The following is a 22,232-nucleotide window of genomic DNA, read 5'->3' as shown; positions in this document are numbered from 1 at the left end:
CACACCAGTGCCACTAGGTCGAGCCAGGAGAGCAATGCCCTTGGTGTCAGTCACCACACAATTAAAATGGCACAGCTAATATAGTGCCTCAATCCGATGAGTAGTGATGGAGACCTTGTGTATAATTCCCCTTGCCTTCACAAAAAAGCCAGGATAATTGTCATGCTTTCTGACTTACGATAAGCCCTATCCTTATCCAAGGTCCAAAGGGACAATTCGAGGAGGTGTTCGACAATACCAGGGTGTGTCAAAGACTGACCGGGAATGACACGTATTACACTTTAGCAAGCCATACCTGTAACAGGGCTTTTGTCTACACGAAGCCCAAACGGACATCGGCTGAGATTTATTACGAGAAACCTATGTTGTATTCTCCCTCAGCAATTCATAATTCATAAACCGAGGATCTTATTTTTGTGAAATTCTTAATGCCTTAGCGTTATCATGCGATACACAAGTTGATGCTCAAAAAGCCCCGAAATATCCGACTGGGGTCAACGATCTCGCTTGACAGAACAGATGTCTATGAAGTATACCATACTACTTTCAAGAAGGGAGTGTCCGTCTGTAATGCAGTGGCAGTTCAGTGCTGGCAAGTGAACTTCCCTCTTGAGAAGATATAGTGATGGGCCTGAGCCTTAAAAGCTTGGAAGCCAGTTTTAGGTTTAGTGATCTCTCTGACCGATCTCTCTGATCTCTGGGAGCCTGTCCCAGGTAGTAGATGTTGCGGGAATGAATGTCCTGCCAGTTCAGTGTGTTCTTTAGAGAGGGTCAGTTAGACCATTGGTTAATTTGTTGCTTATGTTTTGTATTTATTCTCTTCGCCAAGAAGAGTATGAGATTGCTGACTTGGGTCTGTATGTAGGTCAACAGCAAATAACTCCAGAAATTGTGGATGGAACTTTGTGATTTTTGGTAGGTGTGTAGCGGTTGTCAAAAGGAATCCGAAGATAGAAAACGGTTTACCTGGCGTTTCCTACGGTACTGCAGCAAGCTTGGTATGTTTTGGGGGTTTGTTTTGGGCAGCATAAGTCAAAATGCAGCTGGGCGATACTTGGTAGGTGTGTAGCGGTTTTGGAGAGGAAGGTCAAGTGCGAAAATGGTTTACCTAGCTCTTACCTACGGTGCTGTAGCGGGATTTGTATGTAAGTGCGTTTGTCTGTATGCAAGATAACTCGAGAACCCTTGAATGGATCCTGATGATATTTGGTAGGTGGGTGGGTGTCATGAAAACGAAGGTCAAGTTTGATAATGGGCCCTCTAGTGGCTGCCTAAGGTACTGCAGCAAAACTTTTAAATTATACACTTCGTGTTCTGGACAGGCTGTGGTCATGATTTTTGAGTGGTAGATAGCCCTTGGGACAAAGAGTAAGTGCTGTGAGTTTGGACCCCCTAGCGGCTTTTTGGGAACTGCAGGCACCGATTTCGAATTCCTTTCAAACTTTGGACGAGAATAACTCAAGAACGTGTTGACGGATCATCGGGATTTTTGGTATGTAGATAGAATGAGTGATGACTTACACAATGTAATACTTATTATGCAAATTAGCAGATAATTTGCATAATTAATGAGGAACGTTCATAAATCCATTCCAACAGCATATAACTCAAGAATCTGTGTATGGATTTTCATGATATTTGGCATTTGAGTAGCGTTTGCAGAAAGGAAGGTTGTGTTTGAAAATAGTTGGCATATCATTTTCCGTTAGGACGGTAGCGGGCCGAGTGTGTGCGTCCGTTTGTTTGTGTAATGCATAACTCGAGAAGCCTTGAAAGGATCCTGATAATATTTGGTAGGTGGGTAGGGGTCAGAACAACGAAGGTCGAGTATGATAGTGGACCCCCTAGCGGCTTCCTAAGGTACTGCAGCAAAACTTCAATTTTTTACATCTTGTGTTCTGAACAGGCTGTGGTCGTGATTTTTGAGTGGTAGATAGCCTAAGTGACGACTTACATAATGTAATGCTAATTATTCAAATCAACAGCTAATTTGCATAATTAATGAGGAAAGTACAGAAATCCACTGAATTCCATGATAGGACTTTCAAACTTGTTTGCATTGTTTTTGGCTGAAATGTACTTTAGATAATAATCTACATGGAAAGATGCATTTAGTTGTAATTAGTGGCCAATTACAGTATATATCATTTTGACCTATATCTATAGACACAGCTGTTACACAGATGTTTTGCTGGAGGAGCTTGTGAGCTGGACGCTGTTACACTGGGGACAAAACCTCTGGAAGGCATGAAATTCTGATTGACCAGGCATGGTACCAGGTCATCTGTGATCACAGACTTGTTTTGGGGAACATGCATTTCTGGCTTTGTGAGGATAACAGTTCATGCTACTATTTAGTAATACATGAATAAGACCTTAAACTCAAAGTCTTAAATAAAGGCATGATTCTTTGGCGAAGAGATGTGTTTGTCGAACTCTAGTTGTTTATGAATTGTAGGACTCCAGGAAGAATAAAGATACTACATGTATCACTAATGCAGATCAAAATAAAACAAACAAACAAACAAACAAACAAACATAGCTCGACTATTTAAATGCGCGTTATCAGTGTGCATATAAATGGCTTACTTAAGTTTTACAGTATGGTATATCATACTAAATATGTAAATTATATGTCGTCTTCATGACAAGATATCTACCAGCATCAGCGATGTGATATCAGTTAATTAGTCATCAATACATAGATAAACCGGCAAAGCGTACTTATCAATTGCTAAAATGATATCATATGAATATTCCATCACCAAACCTGACCATGCATTGCTTTATATAGTTTGCTAAACGATCAAGCCTTGCGCCAATCCCTTCATATAAGGCCACTTTGCCAAAGTAAGACTTGAACGAATCGATATCAATAGTCTCATTCATAATGAGAGATTGTCGTAGTTTAGACGAGAACATTTGGCCAGGTCCTGTTTTATCGCTGAACCTTTTAAGTCTGGAGGCAATGTGCTTTGTAAAGCGACAGTTCACGAATTGGTCCGAAGGAAGCACATCAGGGTTTGAACAGATATTCGGACACGCGTCGTGTTTCTCCGTAGATGCTCGGGTACCTTCGGGTTGAAGCGACGCAGGGCATCTGAGAATGGACTCGCACACGTTGGTTGAGACGTCAGGCCAGAATGCTTTATCGTTATCATTACTCACGAAGCGCAGCTCCGACATAGCCAGCCTTTCTTTTGTAGGATTGTGAATTAAGAAATGAAACACGAAAATATCGGCAAGATCCCGCAACATTTGCCTTGTCACTCCGACATTTTCGAGCTCAGAAACGTTTGCACTATGATTGAAGAATTCTCCGACTTGTGGATGTAGCTCTATATTGTCTTTTAGGGACTTCATTTTCCCTACAACAACAACATTTAGAGAATGATAAAGTTCATGTTGACCTTTCTGAAGTTGGTTTGCTATCCACTGTATGCTTTTAGATGTCGTCTTCGATTCAGTAAGGTACCGGCCCAGTGTGTCCCTTTTACCGCTGAAATCTTCCAACACCTCCCCTTGCACGTTGATGACGCCGTTTATCGGGACCGTCCCGTCCAGGCGCAGCCGCCGTGCAGCGGAGACAGCCGCTCGACCCATCCCGAGCAGACGGTCGAGGTGATACGCTACCAGCTCAGCGAGGCCCCCATTGAATACATACCCGTCAATGTCCTCTCGCACCTCACCGCCGACAACTTTCAAGTACGCTTTCATACCGTCCGCAAACTTTGCAAGAACGTAGTCCCTGCCGTGTACCAAGTATGATTCCGTGATAGCCGATGTCTTGTACACCTTTCTAAGAGAGCTGTCGAACTTGTCAGGGTTGTTACCCTCGCAAAGAGCGTTGTACTCAGCGACTAGGACGGACACACGCCCGTCCACTTCCTCGTATATGTCAGGGTCTTCCTCCAACACGAGTGGCGCCATGGCAGGGTGCGATTCAACTTCCATCCGAAACTGCGTCCCAAGACTTGGAACCTGTTAGGAACGAGAAAAAATGAAAGATATTGAAAAGGGTTGTCCAACACCTACCTACATCTTACACAGAGGCCAAATACATATAGATTTCTTTCGAGTTGTGCTACTCACAAAGTAACAGGATAAGAGTGATAGTTATTGAAAATACTCCTGTTATCCTTGCCCGTACATTTGTCATCTGCTTACTAGTATTTGATATTGCTTCTTGATACTTACTTTATTTAATTACAAGCGCGCGCACGCACGCACACGCACACACACACACACACACACACATACACGCACATACACACATACACACATACACGCACATACACGCACACATACACATACACACACACATACACACACACACACACACACACACACACACACACACAAAAGAGCGATGCCATACTTTGGAGAGAGAATGAAAGCAAAGCCTTGTAGAACGTGTTTAGGTTGTAATGTTACATGTATTCCAACCCCTGATTGGCCTGCCTGGACTCTGTGTATACATACCTGCGATGAAACTGCGTTCATCCGCTTCAACCTGTGGATGACATCGTCAAGGACCTGACACACAGGGCGTTTGTTAAACATCTTAGCAAGGTGATTAACATCATTTCTGCAAGTAGACAAGAAACACAAGATTCAAGAAAGATGAAGGGAGGTATTAAGAATTAGAACGCAATGGTTGATTGTCTTGCATTATGGTTACAATATATGATACTATGTTGATCTTGTCTACAATCGGTAATGCTTTGATATTGTATTTATTGTATAATTCACGTATATATATATACATTCATGTCTCCTGATTTTACTTGTATGCACTGATGTGGGCCTGTAGTGCCTGAAATAAAGAATAATATAAAAATGTAAACCGAACCTTGGGGTTGCAATCCCTACTACATGTAACTAATTGTAACATATCAAATCTATATTGTTTACTCATGGTAATAGTATGTACATGAACAAGTAGAATGAATATGGTGTCATTTGAGGCAACCGTCAACACGTATGGTAATAAAAAAAACATACCATGGCGATGGTGGCCTTTGAGCAAAATGAGTCCTCGTGTGCGTAAATCATATCAGTTGATCATCATCTTTCTGAGTCAGGAAGCACAAACTCTTCAAAGGTTTAACAGTCCTATCTAAGCTTGATCTAAGTAAAGAAGCATATTGTAGCATTTCCCTACCAATTTGGTTAATGAGACCTTGATTGACATAATGTGTCACATCTATTAACTTCGAAATGATGCAAGTATTAAATTTCAATCGTTTATCGTCCGTAGAATTAAACTCATTTTCTCATTGATTATGCAAATTAATGTACATTTGCATATGTTCGTCCATAACATTCTGCTGATGATATTTCTGTCTGGAGGGTAAAGATTGGTACGAACTCGAACATGTTCCATACGACAGTCCCTCTACAGACGAGTTGCCGCAGCTGTGCTCCCCTGGCCTGCCTCAGAATAAATGAACCTTACCCGCCAGCATAACTATTTGATAAAGAAGCGCCAAAATCGTGATCAAATTAAACTGCAGGTGTTCATTCACCTTTGACCCCCCGCGACCCTATCGGCCACCAGACAACGGTCGTTGTCGATGAGCACGTAGTCGTTGGTCTCCTTGTTGACGAAATGGCTGTGTGCTGACTTCATGCAGTTGCCGATGTACAGGAAAGCCCTGTACTTGTCGACGTTATTAGGCTGGGGAAGCCCACGGCCATGAGTGTAGATTGCTGGGGAAGTACCGGGAAAAGGCTGGTGTTAGTCGGATGGTAATTGTGTACTGACTTTACAAATCTGTGTAGCGACATTTACTTTGTTAATTCATGTCCATCACAGTACATTACTAATATCTGACTTCGAAGAAACGAAAGCAAGAAATATGGAATGCAAATCAAGGCCACCAATTTCAAGGAATACAGTATAGTAGTTGCACATTTTGAGATGACACTATCATTTTGAATCTTAAGTACGTGTGATTGTCCTTGTATTCAAATATCAAGAATCGAAAACCAATCGAAACATTTTAAGACTTTGAAAATGACAAAATCTCCAAACAAAATACTTACTAATATTTGGGATATATTCCGTAACGAAAGCTGAAAGTCCATGTGTGGCCCGTTGACTGGAAGGACACATCATTGCCTTCTTGATTAACGCGGATGAATCTCTTTCAGGAATGTGTGAGAAGTCCCAAATCACGCCGAATGACTTCGCGGTCAAATTGGTCTGCATCACCCGGTCCAAGTAGTGCGTCTTTAGCTCTCGCAAGTGGCTTTCACCCTGCAACAAATATCTTACATTAGACAATAATCAATAGAATGGCTATAATATATGTAAAATGGCACAACAAATAACTCATGGTGCATCGACCGAAAAGGATGTTCAGAACTAGAAAAGAATATTCTAAAATTACAGTTTCAGTTAATGGTTTTCGAATCTAACGAGTGATGATCTTTTGTACACAGGCCTGTGTCTAAATATTGACGTGACGCGTCTTGACAATGAGATAATCACTAGGCAATCTCGTTTTTTTGTTGTTGCCTCGCCATTCAATGATAATATCAAAAGTTGTATCCAAAGGAACAACGGCTAAGCTGAACATGATTCACCCCTAAGCGATGCCCACTGTAGGCCGACTTGACGTAAACCTTCTGCACGATACAGTCGCTGTGGTTGTGTTGGTACAGGTCTGCAGAAAACGTCATTCCGCACTCCAGTTTCCGGAATTCTGGCGGATGAATAGAGGCCCGTTTCATGTCCCGTATGTTTTCCATGATCCAGTTCTCATAATTTCCGAACTCCAGAGACCATACGGTTTTGCAACAGTTTTTACACAGATCTGGTCCTTGCAACTTGTGGATCAGTTGATCTCCCGCTTCACGGGTCAATGAGCGGGCGGACTTGATTCTGACGCTGGCCTGGCAGGTCTCGGTAGGGGCGTGGTCATCTCGCGTCTCCACGGTAACGGAGAGCTGCAACACTCCGACTCTTGAGATGGTCAGGTTTGTTGTCCCGACACCGTAGTACAAATCCACTGTGGAAACGTGAGTGGAGTTACCAGGGTTGAAACGAACTGTCGCGTAGGACCGGGGAAGGGATCTGATGTTCCCACGGAAAACTTCGATCCTAACCGGAAACACGGCGTCGACAAGGACGATGGGCGGGGCACTGACTTCCGCTTTACATGATGCGCTGAAGCTGGTGACGTATTGTGGGAAAACGTGGCTGACATAGCCGAGGTCGATATTCGTAATAAGTATAATGACGATAGTCAGGACGATCACCAGGAGCGTCCAAAGACGTAGCGTAGAATGCGGCAGACAAAAGCCTGTAATAGATAATGGACACATGTCGTAATGCAAGAGTTGACAATAATACGTAATTACTAGGAAATAAACTTTATCTACACAACGGAAGTGACGTTGCATTCATTGACTATCAAATGACTGTGTTCTCCTTTAAAAAGTACTACTTGTTTAAGAACCAGTTCTTGTTTGTAAATTTTAATAGAGTGATATATTGACTGTTTGGAGGGCCTATATCTACTCCTGTCCTGTATAAAGTCAAAAGTTTCCTCTACTTTGTGGCAGTAGGCCCTCCAAACTCTTATTAGACCATTAACTACTATCATTACTATGTCATTGTACCTGTTTTGATGGCCATGTCGTGACGTGTTACACAGGTCCTGCAGTCCTTCGTTTGAATGATCCTTTTGTTGTTGATCCTATCTGGACCTCTGTGATGTTATATACTTGTACCTATATGTACGAGGAAATGAAGATGAAAATAGTTATAACCAGTGTACATCAGAATATGACGATTCCTATCCATCATTTGTAAGAAAATGATGTTTGGATCAGTCATTCAAGATACCGGCGTCGTGTTGGGCGAAACTGGTAGAGTATTGGGCTCGGAATCTAGAGGTCCCGGATTCTATGCTCGCCATGTCCCCAGCGTTATGCCATTCGGCTATTTGGTCAACAGTATGCCAAACACATAGCCGGATTTGGTGTTCTATTGTCAATATGAACTTGTCAACGTTTGCCACTGAGAGCCGACAAATTATTGATGCAAAATACTGTGCTTTTCTGGCGACGCCCCAGGGGCTAGCCTAATAGTCAATGACAATGACAATGAAGTTTATTGCATATTCATGCCCCAATAGTATAGTGAGATGCCTTACATAATCAGATGCTAATTATGCAAATCAGGGGTTGATTTGCATAATTAATGAAGATAGTTTATAAATACACTGCATTTCATATAAGAATACTAAAATTTATGCCATATGTAACTCAAAAAGAGAGAAATTTTAGGCTCTAGGTTAAGTATGTATCCGATTGGCAAAAATTCCCGAAATTCCACAGCAATTCGTCCGCGCGTGGGTAATTGCACCATCCTTTTGGAAGGGTATAACTCGGGATAACTGACATCAGAAAAATTTACTTGTTGTGGTCTAAGACAAAAATGTTCGTGAACGAAAACGAAAGGTTGAACATATCAATTAATTTCGAATAAAATGTGGGATTGTGAAGTGTATGATCACCACCGCCTTAAAATACTTCACAACATTGAATGTGATATTGAGATACCTGTTAACAGAAATAGCCGCATACTGGCAGTGTAACGCAGACTGGCAAGTCCCCCGGCCTCTCAGAATTGCTAAGACCATGCTGATTTGACTAATAACATAGATGATATCCTTTGGAACCCCAAAACTGATGCGAGCGTGCAAATTTCAAAAATTTCCCTTCATTATCAAATCTAAGTGGTCAGGCAGGCTGAACAAATGATTGAAAACATGGAACAGTAGCTTCTTTATGTTTGTGTTTTCACATATTCTTTGAACTTGGAATTGACCTTCAGGCTTGTTATTCTATGACATAAGTAGACGTTTTGCGATAAATTTTGCATTCTACAGCGTACGAATTACAGTATGGCTGAGAACGTCTTTTTTTGCAAACGGCCGAAAATTCATGCGAGCGTGGATGTCATCCATATGATCAAATCAACATGGCCTATAAACGGCGTCACGCGAACCCGGATGTAACTCTCCCAGCCTCGTCATGTCCACTTTGCCTCCTAAGACCAGTTAGGTACTAGGTCGGTAGTTAGGGTATCTGAACACGACATTACAAATCAGCATACTATTCCCGACTGGGCTGCTTTCGTTAACGAAAAGTATGATATAAAAACACCAAACTACACAAGACCTGTAGAGAATAGTCATTATCTGTGTATATTTTACGTATAGATTTCTGTTTTTGGTTTCTACAAACATCCCGGCCGGGTCCAGGTTTGGAACTGTAACGTCGGTCTTACATACTACAGCTATAAGCACACTAAAATATGAACAGCATGGTTGGATCTCCCGTTAAACTGAGCCATTCAATGTCAACTCTAATGGCTATTCCACACACAGGGGTACACAGTATATTGCCATTGTGTACACGTGATTCTATCTCCAATAAACTTCCTATAACTAGTTTAGTAAATTTCCGCTTAGAACAAGGCCGGATGCACTGTTGATGTGCAAGGCAACAATTCTATAACCGCTCTTGAATGTTGAGTTATTGCTAGGTCATATGCACACTGCTTAATTCATCGTGCGAAATAAAATCATTGCAAATGATGGCATTCTCGGGATGGTCCTGCCAAATTAAGCTGACTTATTACGGAAAAGGCTGCCTTAGATCCTTGTCAGTGGTTGGTTCTGTCACAGCTTGCTTAGAAATTCTACAGCATCATAATCGTACGGCGACCTAAGTCGAATATGAACGCGCCGTAACTTTGTTCCGAAAGAAGACTTCACCCCAAACGTTCTAAAAGGTGTTTATCTATTCATTCTCGTTACAGTACTTTGAAAAATCATCTTCTGCAATGTTCTTGCCATAATGGCAGACTTTCCGTCATTTGCGGGGGCCTATGCTTTGCCAAAGTTAAAAATACACATTAACATAAATGTACACATACGCATAGCCCGTGGTTGCTTTCTAAAAAGAAGTACGGATGCGGACATTATCAAATGTATATCAATACGGATTAACGAGAAAAAATATGCTAAACTTACAGTTTGGCTGTCAACCGTAAGTCGGACTGACAAAGCTTGGATTTGTCCGGCGCTACTTTTGCGGCAAGTGCGTGGGAATTTTCATAGCTTGCACTCTTGAGCGCAGCTAAAGTCAGTTTGATCGCGATTTATAATCCCGAATTGAGCGAGAGTCCAATAAAATAGATTAGTTTTTAGCGACGTGTTTGGCTAAGGAACCAGGCAGCAACCTTTGGACAACTTTCCACGTTGTTCTCTTTGTACCTGGTGTCCCCAAACTCAATGATTTACTGTCGTGATTAGAGGTAAGATTAATGAGGAAATCTAATTAGTTGCTTTTGAAGTCAAGTTAAATCCTATCTCTCACAGCTATTCACTTGGCTGTCTTTGTGCTGCGTGGCAACTCGTGCGGCGTCTCCATAGGAACACAGAATTATTGCTGGAAGAGCAAATTACAGAAAATCATTATTCTATCATTCGTCAAGTTAAAGAACTCTAAATGAGAATTTGAACTTTGTGCCCCAGCGTTCACGCCCTTGGCACATGTGGAACACAGACTTATTATGTTTTATGGGCACCAAGCTTTGCCTTTCCGTTGGCTCTCCTTTTGGGCGCGTGTTCGGGCCGGGGACCGGTAGGTTTTTTGTGTGGGGACGTGGAATCCGGCTCGTTGCTATGGCAACAGAGGGACGCGGGCGATAGGGAGCCTGATCATGACCTCTTCGGCGCCCAGGAAGGTTGTTGATGCAGGATAGTTGTCATAGGAACCGGCCATGCCTCATGACAATGTATACACCCAAGGAGAGCGGATCATTAACACTATATTGTCCTTTCCTTCCAATAAAGCATTATATGGGTGCTTTTAAACTTGCAATGGACATTGGACATATATCTGTAACTTACACAATTTATATGTGTTAAGTTGTACTGTAAGTAGTTGTTATACATGTAGACCTTACGAAAGTCGCTGTACTTTTGTCGTGTCAATATAAGATTGTATATTCTCTGGAACAGGACGTACTTCAATACTCCAACAGCCAGCGCTAACTTCACCTTTCATTATTCAATTCAGTATGATATGCTTATCACACTATTGAGGGTCTGCATGGGGGCTCCTGGCAACGCTTAACGGTAAATTTAGGAAGGCAAGGGTAAATTAAACTGAATTTTCTATACACACTACGCCAGAATCGGGTTTCTCAATTGGTAAACTAGGCTGCACGCCCTCACCAACACAAGAGAACGTTCTGTCGCAACTACGCATTACGAAGAATGTGCCAATATCAAACGCTTGACGCTAAGTTCGGGGTAACAATATACATTCTACATAGGATTAAAGTGACCAACCATGCTTCACGAGTCCGAGTTACGGACAACGCTTAATATTGAATTTAAGCGCTGACTACGATTCACGGTGAATAAAAGTAGCTTGATACGACTGATGTTACATGAAGACCCACACCTTTCGTGTGCAGTGGCGGTGCCGTAGGTGTAGAAGCTTTCACAGAATTACCTAGCTGGATGCGTGTGTCCATATTACCATTCGTTTGAGTGCTCTGTCCAGCCAACAGATCGAGGGACCTTGCCGTATGCGGCGGTACACAAACACATGCTGACACGATCAACGTGCACTTGTGACCTTAAAGGTGAGTCATAATCACTGTACAGCATTTACCGAATAGCGATGAATGACAGACAAGTCTAATGATGGTTACTTTAGCATTTGATGTTTTCGGCAGAAGACAGTGATAAGATGGCAAACATTAAAAGCCGCTTTCTGTGATCTCTCTGACCGCACTGTCTGGGAGCCTGTTCCAGGTAGTAGATGTTGCGTGAAGGAATGTCCTGTCAGTTGAGTGTGTTCTTCAGTTAGACCATGGCTGAAACATAGTTTGACTAATGCGCGTTGTTCGTCTAACGGGGTTACATGTAAACGGCTTCAATAAGGTCTCTCGTGCAAAATATGTAAATCATATGTCGTCTTCATGACAAGATTTTCTACAAATAGCAGCGATATGATATCAGCTAATTTGTCATCAATACATAGATAAACCGGCAAATCGTACTTATTTATATTACATCATATGAATATTCCATCACCAAACCTGACCATACATTGCTTTATATAGTTTGCTAAACGATCCAGCCTTGCGCCAATCCCTTCATATAAGTCCACTTTGCCAAAGTAAGACTTGAACGAATGGATATCAACAGTCTCGTTCATAATGAGAGATCGTCGTAGTTTAGACGAGAACATTTGGCCAGGTCCTGTTTTATCGCTGAACCGTTTAAGTCTGGAGGCAATGTGCTTTGTAAAGCGACAGTTCACGAATTGGTCCGAAGGAAGCACATCAGGGTTCGAACGGATATTCGGACACGCGTCGTTTTTCTCCGTAGATGCTCGGGTGCCTTCGGGTTGAAGCGACGCAGGGCATCTGAGAATGGACTCGCACACGTTGGTTGAGACGTCAGGCCAGAATGCTTTATCGTTATCATTACTCACAAAACGCAGCTCCGACATAGCCAGCCTTTCTTTTGTAGGATTGTGAATTAAGAAATCAAACACGAAAATATCGGCAAGATCCCGCAACATTTGCCTTGTCACTCCGACGTTTTCGAGCTGAGAAACGTTTGCACTATGATTGAAGAATTCTCTGACTTGTGGATGTAGCTCTATATTGTCTTTTAGGGACTTCATTTTCCCTACAACAACAACATTTAGAGAATGATGAAGTTCATGTTGACCTTTCTGAAGTTGGTTTGCTATCCACTGTATGCTTTTAGATGTCGTCTTCGATTCAGTAAGGTACCGGCCCAGTGTGTCCCTTTTACCGCTGAAATCTTCCAACACCTCCCCTTGCACGTTGATGACGCCGTTTATCGGGACCGTCCCGTCCAGGCGCAGCCGCCGTGCAGCGGAGACAGCCGCTCGACCCATCCCGAGCAGACGGTCGAGGTGATACGCTACCAGCTCAGCGAGGCCCCCATTGAATACGTACCCGTCAATGTCCTCTCGCACCTCACCGCCGACAACTTTCAAGTACGCTATCGTACCGTCCGCAAACTTTGCAAGAATGAAGTCCCTCCCGTGTACCAAGTATGATTCCGTGATAGCCGATGTCTTGTACACCTTTCTAAGAGAGCTGTCAAACTTGTCGGGGTTGTTATCCTCGCAAAGAGCGTTGTACTCAGCGACTAGGACGGACACGCGCCCGTCCACTTCCTCGTAGATCTCAGGGTCTTCCTCCAACACGAGCGGCGCCATGGCAGGGTGTGACTCAACTTCCTTCCGAAACTGCGTCCCAAGACTTGGAACCTGTTTGTTACGAGAAAGAAGGAAAGATATTGAAAGAGATTTCCAACACCTACCTACATCTAACACAGATGCCAAATAAATAAATATAGATTTATTTGTACTAATTTATAGCCTCTGGAGTTGTGCTACTCACAAAGTAACAGGATAAGAGTTAATGAAACAAACTCTTGTTATCCTTGCCGTACATGTTTCATCTGATTAGTTGACATTGCTTCATTAACTTTATCTTATTCATTATTCACTAGTTGATTTCGAGCTGCGCTCCGCAATAAGCAAAGTCAGAATTAGCGCTCATCCTCTAGAAGTGGAAATAGGGAGATACAAGAGATTACCAGTGTGTGAAAGGATTTGTAAATATTGTACATCTAAAGCAGTGGGAGACGAAACACATTTCATTTCCAAATGTTCATTCAACGAAACCGAAAGAATCACCCTGTTTAGAGAAGTCACAAAGACTTATCCCAACTTCCCCACATTGACAGACAAACAGAAGGCCACTTTTCTCTTGAAATCGCAGAACCCACAAATTTTAGAAAATGTGGGGCTTTTCGTCTCCCTCTGCTTCCAAAAAAGAAGTCAAACCCAACCTGCTTAGAAATAGCCAACACTAGTATTAGATTAGAACATTGTTTATGACTGTCCATTGTCACTATGTGTATACCATGTACTTGCAATTAGCCCTCGGGCACGAACTTGCAAATAAACTTCTATATATTATTTGATCCTCTATTAAAAATCACACACAGTTTACTCAGATTGACCTCCGTTACAGTGTATGTGAGACTATACATTAGTAAAATAGTATTGTACGGTACCACTATTTTTTATTAAAGCTCATTCCTTGAACCAGAGGGGATTTTAAAGTGCCAGATTCAACATGATTGTTCTTGGCGAAATAAATAAGAACTGTAACAGATTTGGGGAAAATAAAAGTAAAGCCGCCTTGCATGTGTTTAGGGTGTACTTGTACGTCGTACATATATGTATTCTAACCAGCGATTGATGTGTTTAGATTGTGCATACTTGTGATGAAACTGCGTTCATCTTCTTCAACCTGTAGATCAAATCGCCAGGTACCTGACACACCTGGCGTTTGTTAAACAGGATGACAGCAAGGCGATCTGCTAGTTTTCTGCAAGCACAAGATTCAAGAAAGATCAAGAGAGGCAAGAATTTTAGAACACAATGGTCGATTGTCGTGCATGTTTGTTAGCCCAACCAAGAGACATTGGGGTTGCAATCCATACTAGTGGAATGGTGTTATTTGAGGCTACTGTCAACAAGGATGGTAAATGAAAAAAAATTGTGGTGGCCTTTGGGCAAAATATTTCCTCGTGTGCGTAAATCATATCAGTTCATGAACTTGTTCACCCGAGAAGCATAAACTCTTTAAAGTAAAACAGATTCATCTAAACTTGATCTGAGTTAAGCCCCGATCACAAAGGGGGACGATTTGCTGCGATGGAGGTTTTATACGCGGTATAATACCCCCCCCCCCCCCTCACATTAGGCGAAAATCGATCGGACGAGAGAGTCTGCGAGCTCTAAATTACAAGGAGGCATGACCCTGACTGGAATTCGAAGGGGGAACTCTGCCATTTCTTCGTCGGCAGCAGGGTCATGCCTCCTTGTAATATAGAGCTCGCAGACTCGTCGTCTGATCGATTTTCGCCTAATGTGAGGGGGGTATAAGCGCAGTGCGTCGTAAGTCGGAGAAGAATCGGAAGCAATGGTTTAGATATGTAAAACCGTCACAAAGATCGTAGGACATCGTACGATGAGGTCAGAAGAGCGTACCTGCGTCAATTGCAGTTAATCATAGTAAATCAGGGAGCTTCTTATTACGAAAAATAGAGCTGAAATGGATTTTGAACATGTTCAACATGTTCAAGTTTCTCTTTCGTCGTGCGATTTTTATTGTCTCCATAGCAGAGTTCATTACGGCATTTTTTTATACTGATGACGTTCAATATTAGTAAATTTTCAGTATATTGTGATGCTTTCAGTTTTCTCTGATATTACCGATCTTGATGAAAAGTGAAACCATCGGAGTACAGTAGCAACCAGAAAACAGCACGCCCGTAGAAGAGCCTTCTCCCAAGGCTTAAGGTTTTCCACGTGGCAGATTCAGTACCAGGTGCAGGTGATGCATGCATTTCTTTGATGACTACATACACGTGGGCTCATAATTAGATCAGATCTCTGCTCACGTCAGTCTCGGGTCACTTTACAATGACTGTACCAGGGCTACAACTCGAAGAGATGGGCAGGCTCTAAGAGTCGGGGTTATTTTTCGGATGGGGTGGGGGTGGGGGTGTTGCTAATGGTATGATCTTTTTTTTGATGACATTTTTTTCTTGATGGCATGACATCAGAAAATAAGCACATTTTGATTTCCGGAATAGCCTGACTCAAAGAGCCTACCATAAAGTGATAACCATACATGTATCAGTACTATTGCTTCATTGGAACCTTTGTTTGTATGACTCATGTTCATTTTCTTCTTTCTCACAGTGAAAGACATTATAGACTGGTACTCAACAGCTAAGTCCACATTCGGTTGGTTAAAGAAGCACACAAGCGGCAGGCGATTATTCAGGAAAAGGCACGAGTGAAAAATCGTGCGACGCTGGAAAAATTTTGAACATCATCCAATGCTCTGCGATGGCTGATTTTGCTTACGATTTACTGCGCTCATCGTGCCATATGCGGAATATGCTATCGCAAGAAATCGCTTTGTGACAGGGGCTTATAAAGAAGCTTGTTGTAGCATCTCCTTATCAATTAGGTGAAAGAGGCTCAAATTAACATAATCTGTCAAATGACGGTCACATCTACTAATTATCTTAATGCAATTAAGCGGGACTGAATCAAACTGCAGATGCTCGTTCACCTGTGACCCCCCGCGACCCTATCGGGCACCAGACAACGGTCGTTGTCGATGAGCACGTAGTCGTTGGTCTCCTTGCTGACGAAATCGGAGTGAGCTGACTTCATGCAGTTACCGATGTACAGGAAAGCCACGTACTTGTGGAAGTTGTTTGGGTGGGGAAGCTCAGCGAGTTGGACCGTCATGCCAGTGTAGATTGCTGAAGAAGTAACGGGGGAAAGGCTGGTGTTAGGCGATCCGATTCTACTTGTGTACTGAGTTTATAAATACGTGTAGTGACAGTTACTTTGTCAATTCATGTCGATTACAGTACATTGCCAATCTGCAAAGAAACGAATATAAGATCGAGGCCAACAACTTCTAGGAATACAGAAGGTATACATTTTGAGATGACACTATCATTTTGAACTTTATGTACATGTGATTGTCCTTACAATATATTCAAGTATCAAACATGGAAAACCAATGAAAACATCTTCTTAAAACTTTGCAAATGACAAAATCACCAAACAAAATACTTGCCAATATTTGGAAGAAATTTCGTAACGAAAGCTGAAAGTCCATGTGTGGCCTGTTGACTGTAAGGACACGTCATTGCCGCCCTGATCAACGCGCATGAATTTCTTTCAGGAATGTGTGAGAAGTCCCAGATCACGCCGAATGACTTCGCGGTCAAATTGGTCTGCATCACCCGGTCCAAGTAGTGCGTCTTGAGCTCTCGCAAGTGGCTTTCACCCTGTTACAAATACCTTACATTAGAATACAGTTAAATCTTTGTAATTCATTCTGAAAAGGAGATGATATGACATGAATATATAGAAATTACAGTTTTAGTTGTAATAAATGATTTTTGAAATCTTGCTAACCATCATGCAGACGATGACGGCATTTTTTTGTACACCAACCACAGTTAAATGATGGCCTGTGTCTAAGTGACACGTCTTGACAATGAGATAACAACCAGGCAATAAATCATGCAATAATTCCAAATTCCCCAAGGAGTGAGTGGAATTTCAATCTCCCCTAAGAGTATTCCGAATTCCCCTGGATTCCAATCTCCCCTGTGACATATATATGTATTTCAACGATAACACCAAACGTTGTATGCAAGGAAACAACCGTTACGGCTAAGCATTATTCACCAAATAGTGATTTAGATCACTGTAGACCGACTTGACGTGAACCTTCTGCACGATACAGTCGCTGTGGTTGTGTTGGTACAGGTCTGCAGAAAACGTCATTCCGCACCCCTCTTTACGCAATGATCTCGGATAAATAGTGGCACGTTTCATGCCCCGTATGTTTTTAATGCTCCAGTTCTCATAATTTCCGAACTCCAGAGACGATACGGTCTTGCAACAGTTTTTACACAGATCTGGTCCTTGCAACTTGTGGATCATTTTATCTCCCACTTCACGGTTAGATAAGGGTGCGGCCTGGATTCTGACGCTGGCCTGGCAGGTCTCGGTAGGGGCGTGGTCATCTCGCGTCTCCACGGTAACGTAGAGCTGCAACACTCCGGTTTTTGAGATGGTCAGGTTTGTTGTCCCCACACCGTAGTACAAATCCACTGTGGAAACATGACTGGAGTTGCCAGGGCTGAAACGAACTGTCGCGTAGGACCGGGGAAGGGATCTGATGTTCCCACGGAGAACTTCGATCTTAACCGGAAACACGGCGTCGACAAGGACGATGGGCGGGGCAGTGACTTCCGCTTTACATGATGCGCTGAAGCTGGTGACGGATTGTGGGAAAACGTGGCTGACATAATCGAGGCCGACATTCGTAAGGACAATTATGACGGTAGCGAGGAGGACCACTAGGAGCGTCAAAAGACGTAGCGTAGAATGCGGCAGACAAAAGCCTGTAATAGATAATGGACACATGTGTACGTCGTAATGCTTTACGTAAACAACTAGGAAATACACTTTATTTACACAAAAGAATTAACGTTGCATTGACTATCAAATGATTAAGGACCAGTTTAAGAACCAGTTCTTGTTTGTTAATTTCCATGTGATATACATGTATTGACAGTTTGGACGGCGTAGATAACGTCCTGCCCTCCATAAAGTTAGAACTCTCCTCTACTTCGTGGCGGTAGGCCTTCCAAACTCTTATAAGACCCTTAACAGCTATCATTACTATGCCATTGTACCTGTTTTGATGGCCATGTCGTGACGTGTTACACAGGTCCTGCAGCCCTTCGTTTGAATGTTCCTTTTGTTGTAGATCCTTTCTGGACCTCTGTGATGTTATATACTTGTACCTATACGTACGAGGAAATGAAGACGGAGATAGACATGATTAGTGTAGTATATGACGATCCTTATCCATCTTTTGTAAGAAAATAATGAAGTCCAAAGGACAGCGAGTTACAGCTGAAAACACACATATCTGAATACGATTACGATACCCCAGTAGGAGGTGAACCTCCTTTAGGCTTTACGGAGGTAACAATATTTCCCAACACAAATACCGATAGCCCGTTAGTGTTGTAAATCTAAGATGCGGGTCATTCTGTGTTTGGTGGGAGGTGAGACACTTGGTGAGACACTGGTGTTTCTCACATATGTCGTTTAGTTTGCTACTTACAATGGGCATCGAGAGCGTAAACCTCGAAGAACAAGCACTCAGTAGAGTACCGTATTGTTAACTGTACAGAAGTGTAGTCTTGTTGAGCACTTAACAGAGATGCTCTACATGTAGTCTTATTGAGTACTTCTATATATTAAAGCACATTGAAATTTTGTTCTATCGTACCACCTCCGCAAACATGAACCATGTGGAAACTTGTTTAACCTCTGACTAGGTTCGACTCGGTGAGGTACATAGGCTATGTTTTGAGGGTAAACACTATCTATCAATTCTTGCTATATATGGCGCATATGTCTTTGTTTGAACCGGATCTATATATTCTTGCCGATACCTATATAAACTATATATAACTATCTGTACTGTATAACTTTACATTACACCAATGAAGTAGGGAGAACAAAACGTCAGAGCTTAGATATCGATACGCGTTTCATATGATTTGTTCACGTCATTTGAAGCGGTTCACGTAGATTAGAAAACTCGAACTTTGCTATTGACGCCGGGCCGCAGCTCTCCAAGACGGCCGGGTCTGCAAAGGCGACAAGACAGGTGCACAAGACGAGTCAAACGTGCAGATATCGATCGAAAGAATGGAGGATGCTAACAACGGCAACGATATGATAGAAAACACCATCGTTTACTAACATTAGTTTCTTGGATGTTACCAAAAACACTTAACATTGAACTTGATCCCGATCGACTACGATGAACTAAAATAGCTCGATACGACTCACGTAACAGGCATGAAGACTCGGACCTTTCGTGTGCAGTGGCGGTGCCGTAGGTGCAGTACGTACACAGAAGCATTGACAGAATCACCTAGCTGGATGCGTGTGTCCATAGAACCATTCCCCTGGGAGAGTAAACGTTCGGGTGTTCTGTCCAGCCAACAGATCGAGGGACCTTGCCGTATGCGGCGGTACACAAACACATGCTGACACGATCAACGTGCACTTGTGACTTAAAGGTGAGTCATAATCACTGTACAGCATTTACCGAATAGCGATGAATGACAGGCAAGTCTAATGATGGTTACTTTAGCATTTGATGTTTTAGGCAGAAGACTTACATGTCATTTATCGCTATTATTCAGTCAACCATTCCCAGACATACATTTTAGACTTAGATGATTACTAAGGGCAACTCGCCACGTATACATAGCTTTTAAGCAGTTGACTTACATCGAAGTCCAGGTGCTATTTGAAAATAACACCTGGACTTAGATTTAGGTCAAACTGCACAACAGATGGATTTACCGGCAGCGATAGCTACACCGAGTAAACCCATACTGGCGCCGCGTAATAAGCAACCTTTACATGACTTATTCGGCATTCATCATCATTGTTAAATTCCACTTCTCCGGTGGTGTTTCTTGTACTTTGAGAACAAATTCAAATACAAAAAAAAAAAAAACACTTTTCCTCCCAATTTTTCATTCAACTCTACGCACGAAGTTGTTGTTTTTTTGCACCGTTTTATATTTCTTGAAATTATGAAATTATGCTTTGTGATTTTATCCTATGCGAAATAGAAAAGCACTAATACAAAAAAAGTCGGGCTGCTCTGAGCTTACGCTTTGACTTGCTGAAAGCAGACATCGTTATGTTTGGAAAAAGACAAAAAGCTGCGCTCAGCGTAATACAAATCATTTCATTTTGTACTGAAAACTGTCCGCGTGAGCAGAACGACAGGTTGTGCAAATGCATATTGACGCCCTTTTGGTCATTACCTCAGCATATGGAACTGCCAAATTTACTAAAAGAAAACACTCACAGTTTCAATGCAGTAACTAAGGCGGTGTAGCAAGCCGGCCCCTAACCTCTGCTTGAAGAGTCGATAAATGACCCCTGCTTGTATATCAGATAGGCGCCAGCTGCGCTTAAAAGGACGTCTATATAATAACAACCAATAGCCTAACCTCTGCTTGGAGAGCGCTTGACAACAAAAGTAAGAACTCAATGGGATGTCCTACACTGTAATTAACGTGCATCATCAGATCCTCAATACCAACCGACTTGTCCAGCCCCTGCAGTCCACAAAAGGCCGCTGGGGGTGTCTCACTCAAAAATCACGATTAACATGCTACGTATGGTCTTGTTAAGTACATAACAGAGTAACGTACTATATGTAGGCGTGTTCAGGATTAACACAGGGACATACTGAATGTAGTCTTTTTGAGTACCAAACGGAGTAGCGTACGTAATGTGCTATATGTATTCTTGTTAAGTGATTAACGGAGAAACATACTACATGTAGTCCTGTTGAGTAATACTTTCTGTCATGAAGGACAAATAGTTCTGGAGATCGAAATTTACTTACTAAATCTCGCCAGAGAATGGCCGATGATAATGAGTACTTAACGGAGTAACGTACTACAAGTAGTCTTGTTTAGGACTTAAAACAGTAACATACTATATGCAGTCTTGTTCAGTACTTCACAGAATAACATACTACATGCAGTCTTGTTCAGTACTTCACAGAATAACATACTACATGTAGTCTTGTTCAGTACTTAACGGAGTAACGTACCACATGTAGTTGGTTCCTTCAAACAATGAGCAGACGAGGTTGTTGAACTATCCAGGTGGGAATTGAATGCATGTCCCAAACAGCATTGGTTCGTGTATCCTCTCTATTGACGTGTCAAATCTTACCCTCGCGTGGGGACCGACAATTATCGATAGGAACTGGACACGTGGAACCCCCAACATAACTGTGAAGCGAACGGTTTGTCACTAACTGGCACAGACTTCACATGTCATTGTGTCCGTACCTTGGTCTCCGTACGTGCTTTCCGCAACAGCCTGACAAGGTAACCTCGGTGAGTACGGCAGTCATTTTCTATTGGTATACTTGTATTAGTTCACACGCGCTACACAACAGTAAGATTTGCAATGACATTGATAACTATGCCACTAGTTAACGAAAGAAATACGCTTGACTTAAAGTGATACATAGAACATACGTTGTTAATGATGTTAGATCTAATCGCCTTTATCTTTGATATTATAAGAAAAAGGGGACTCTAAGTCGGAACGGAATTTGGGTAAATCACGAATCGAGACGTCGCATAACGCGTCGTTAAAGGAATTGTAATAAGCAAACTGTAATGAAAGACGTCTTAATTTTTGTTGAGTATACTAGTAATATGCATATGGATGGTGTTTTGTGTTGGATATACTGAAAAGCCACCACTCCAGCGGATCACTTGGAATGTACGAACGCTAAAATATACACGCACTCACCCGTATTGTCTCAAAAGTATGCCTTAAAGTTTTATAAATAATTCTGCCTGCTGGTGTTCATGTTTCCTCTGACTGCCAAGGTCTCTCACCTGCTGTCATTATACCCCCTTCACATTAGGCGCGATTCGATCGGACGATGAGTCTGCGAGCTC

The 22,232-nt window shown here is 42.3% G+C and overlaps 3 protein-coding genes across 3 annotated transcripts; all 3 read right to left on the bottom strand.

The window, feature by feature from the left end:
- Positions 1 to 2,556: 2,556 nt before the first annotated feature.
- Positions 2,557 to 7,725, bottom strand: LOC118415061. The gene is made up of 6 exons (XM_035819455.1): positions 7,630 to 7,725; positions 6,592 to 7,310; positions 6,049 to 6,262; positions 5,529 to 5,712; positions 4,483 to 4,588; positions 2,557 to 3,981 (listed from the first exon to the last, which is right to left on the bottom strand). The coding sequence occupies exons 1-6, from the start codon at positions 7,643 to 7,645 to the stop codon at positions 2,746 to 2,748; spliced, it is 2,475 nt and encodes an 824-aa protein (XP_035675348.1). The 5' UTR covers positions 7,646 to 7,725; the 3' UTR covers positions 2,557 to 2,745.
- Positions 7,726 to 11,446: 3,721 nt separating this feature from the next.
- LOC118414409 lies at positions 11,447 to 14,476 on the bottom strand. The gene is made up of 2 exons (XM_035818441.1): positions 14,371 to 14,476; positions 11,447 to 13,347 (listed from the first exon to the last, which is right to left on the bottom strand). Exons 1-2 carry the CDS (start codon positions 14,389 to 14,391, stop codon positions 12,112 to 12,114), a joined length of 1,257 nt encoding a protein of 418 aa, XP_035674334.1. The 5' UTR covers positions 14,392 to 14,476; the 3' UTR covers positions 11,447 to 12,111.
- Positions 14,477 to 16,236: 1,760 nt separating this feature from the next.
- Positions 16,237 to 18,506, bottom strand: LOC118413637. The gene is made up of 4 exons (XM_035817162.1): positions 18,396 to 18,506; positions 17,380 to 18,101; positions 16,760 to 16,973; positions 16,237 to 16,436 (listed from the first exon to the last, which is right to left on the bottom strand). The coding sequence occupies exons 1-4, from the start codon at positions 18,409 to 18,411 to the stop codon at positions 16,237 to 16,239; spliced, it is 1,152 nt and encodes a 383-aa protein (XP_035673055.1). The 5' UTR covers positions 18,412 to 18,506.
- Positions 18,507 to 22,232: the final 3,726 nt, after the last annotated feature.

This window comes from Branchiostoma floridae, chromosome 4 (assembly GCF_000003815.2).
Source record: "Branchiostoma floridae strain S238N-H82 chromosome 4, Bfl_VNyyK, whole genome shotgun sequence".
Lineage (NCBI taxonomy): Eukaryota > Metazoa > Chordata > Leptocardii > Amphioxiformes > Branchiostomatidae > Branchiostoma > Branchiostoma floridae.
The sequence above is the reverse complement of the archived record's forward strand: the minus strand, read 5'-3'. Positions and strand labels throughout refer to the sequence as shown.

Bases quoted from the DNA above. Each gene is read 5' to 3' on its own strand.
- LOC118415061 (XM_035819455.1), bottom strand. The intron at 5,713-6,048 runs GTAAGTATTTTG...GTACTTCCCCAG, and splicing joins GGAATATATCCCAAATATTA to CAATCTACACTCATGGCCGT. The intron at 3,982-4,482 runs GTATGTATACAC...CGTTCCTAACAG, and splicing joins TGAACGCAGTTTCATCGCAG to GTTCCAAGTCTTGGGACGCA.
- LOC118414409 (XM_035818441.1), bottom strand. From the start codon at position 14,391: ATGAACGCAGTTTCATCACAA. The intron at 13,348-14,370 runs GTATGCACAATC...CGTAACAAACAG, and splicing joins TGAACGCAGTTTCATCACAA to GTTCCAAGTCTTGGGACGCA.
- LOC118413637 (XM_035817162.1), bottom strand. The intron at 16,974-17,379 runs GTGAATAATGCT...TATTTGTAACAG, and splicing joins GTGATCTAAATCACTATTTG to GGTGAAAGCCACTTGCGAGA. The intron at 16,437-16,759 runs GCAAGTATTTTG...TTACTTCTTCAG, and splicing joins GAAATTTCTTCCAAATATTG to CAATCTACACTGGCATGACG.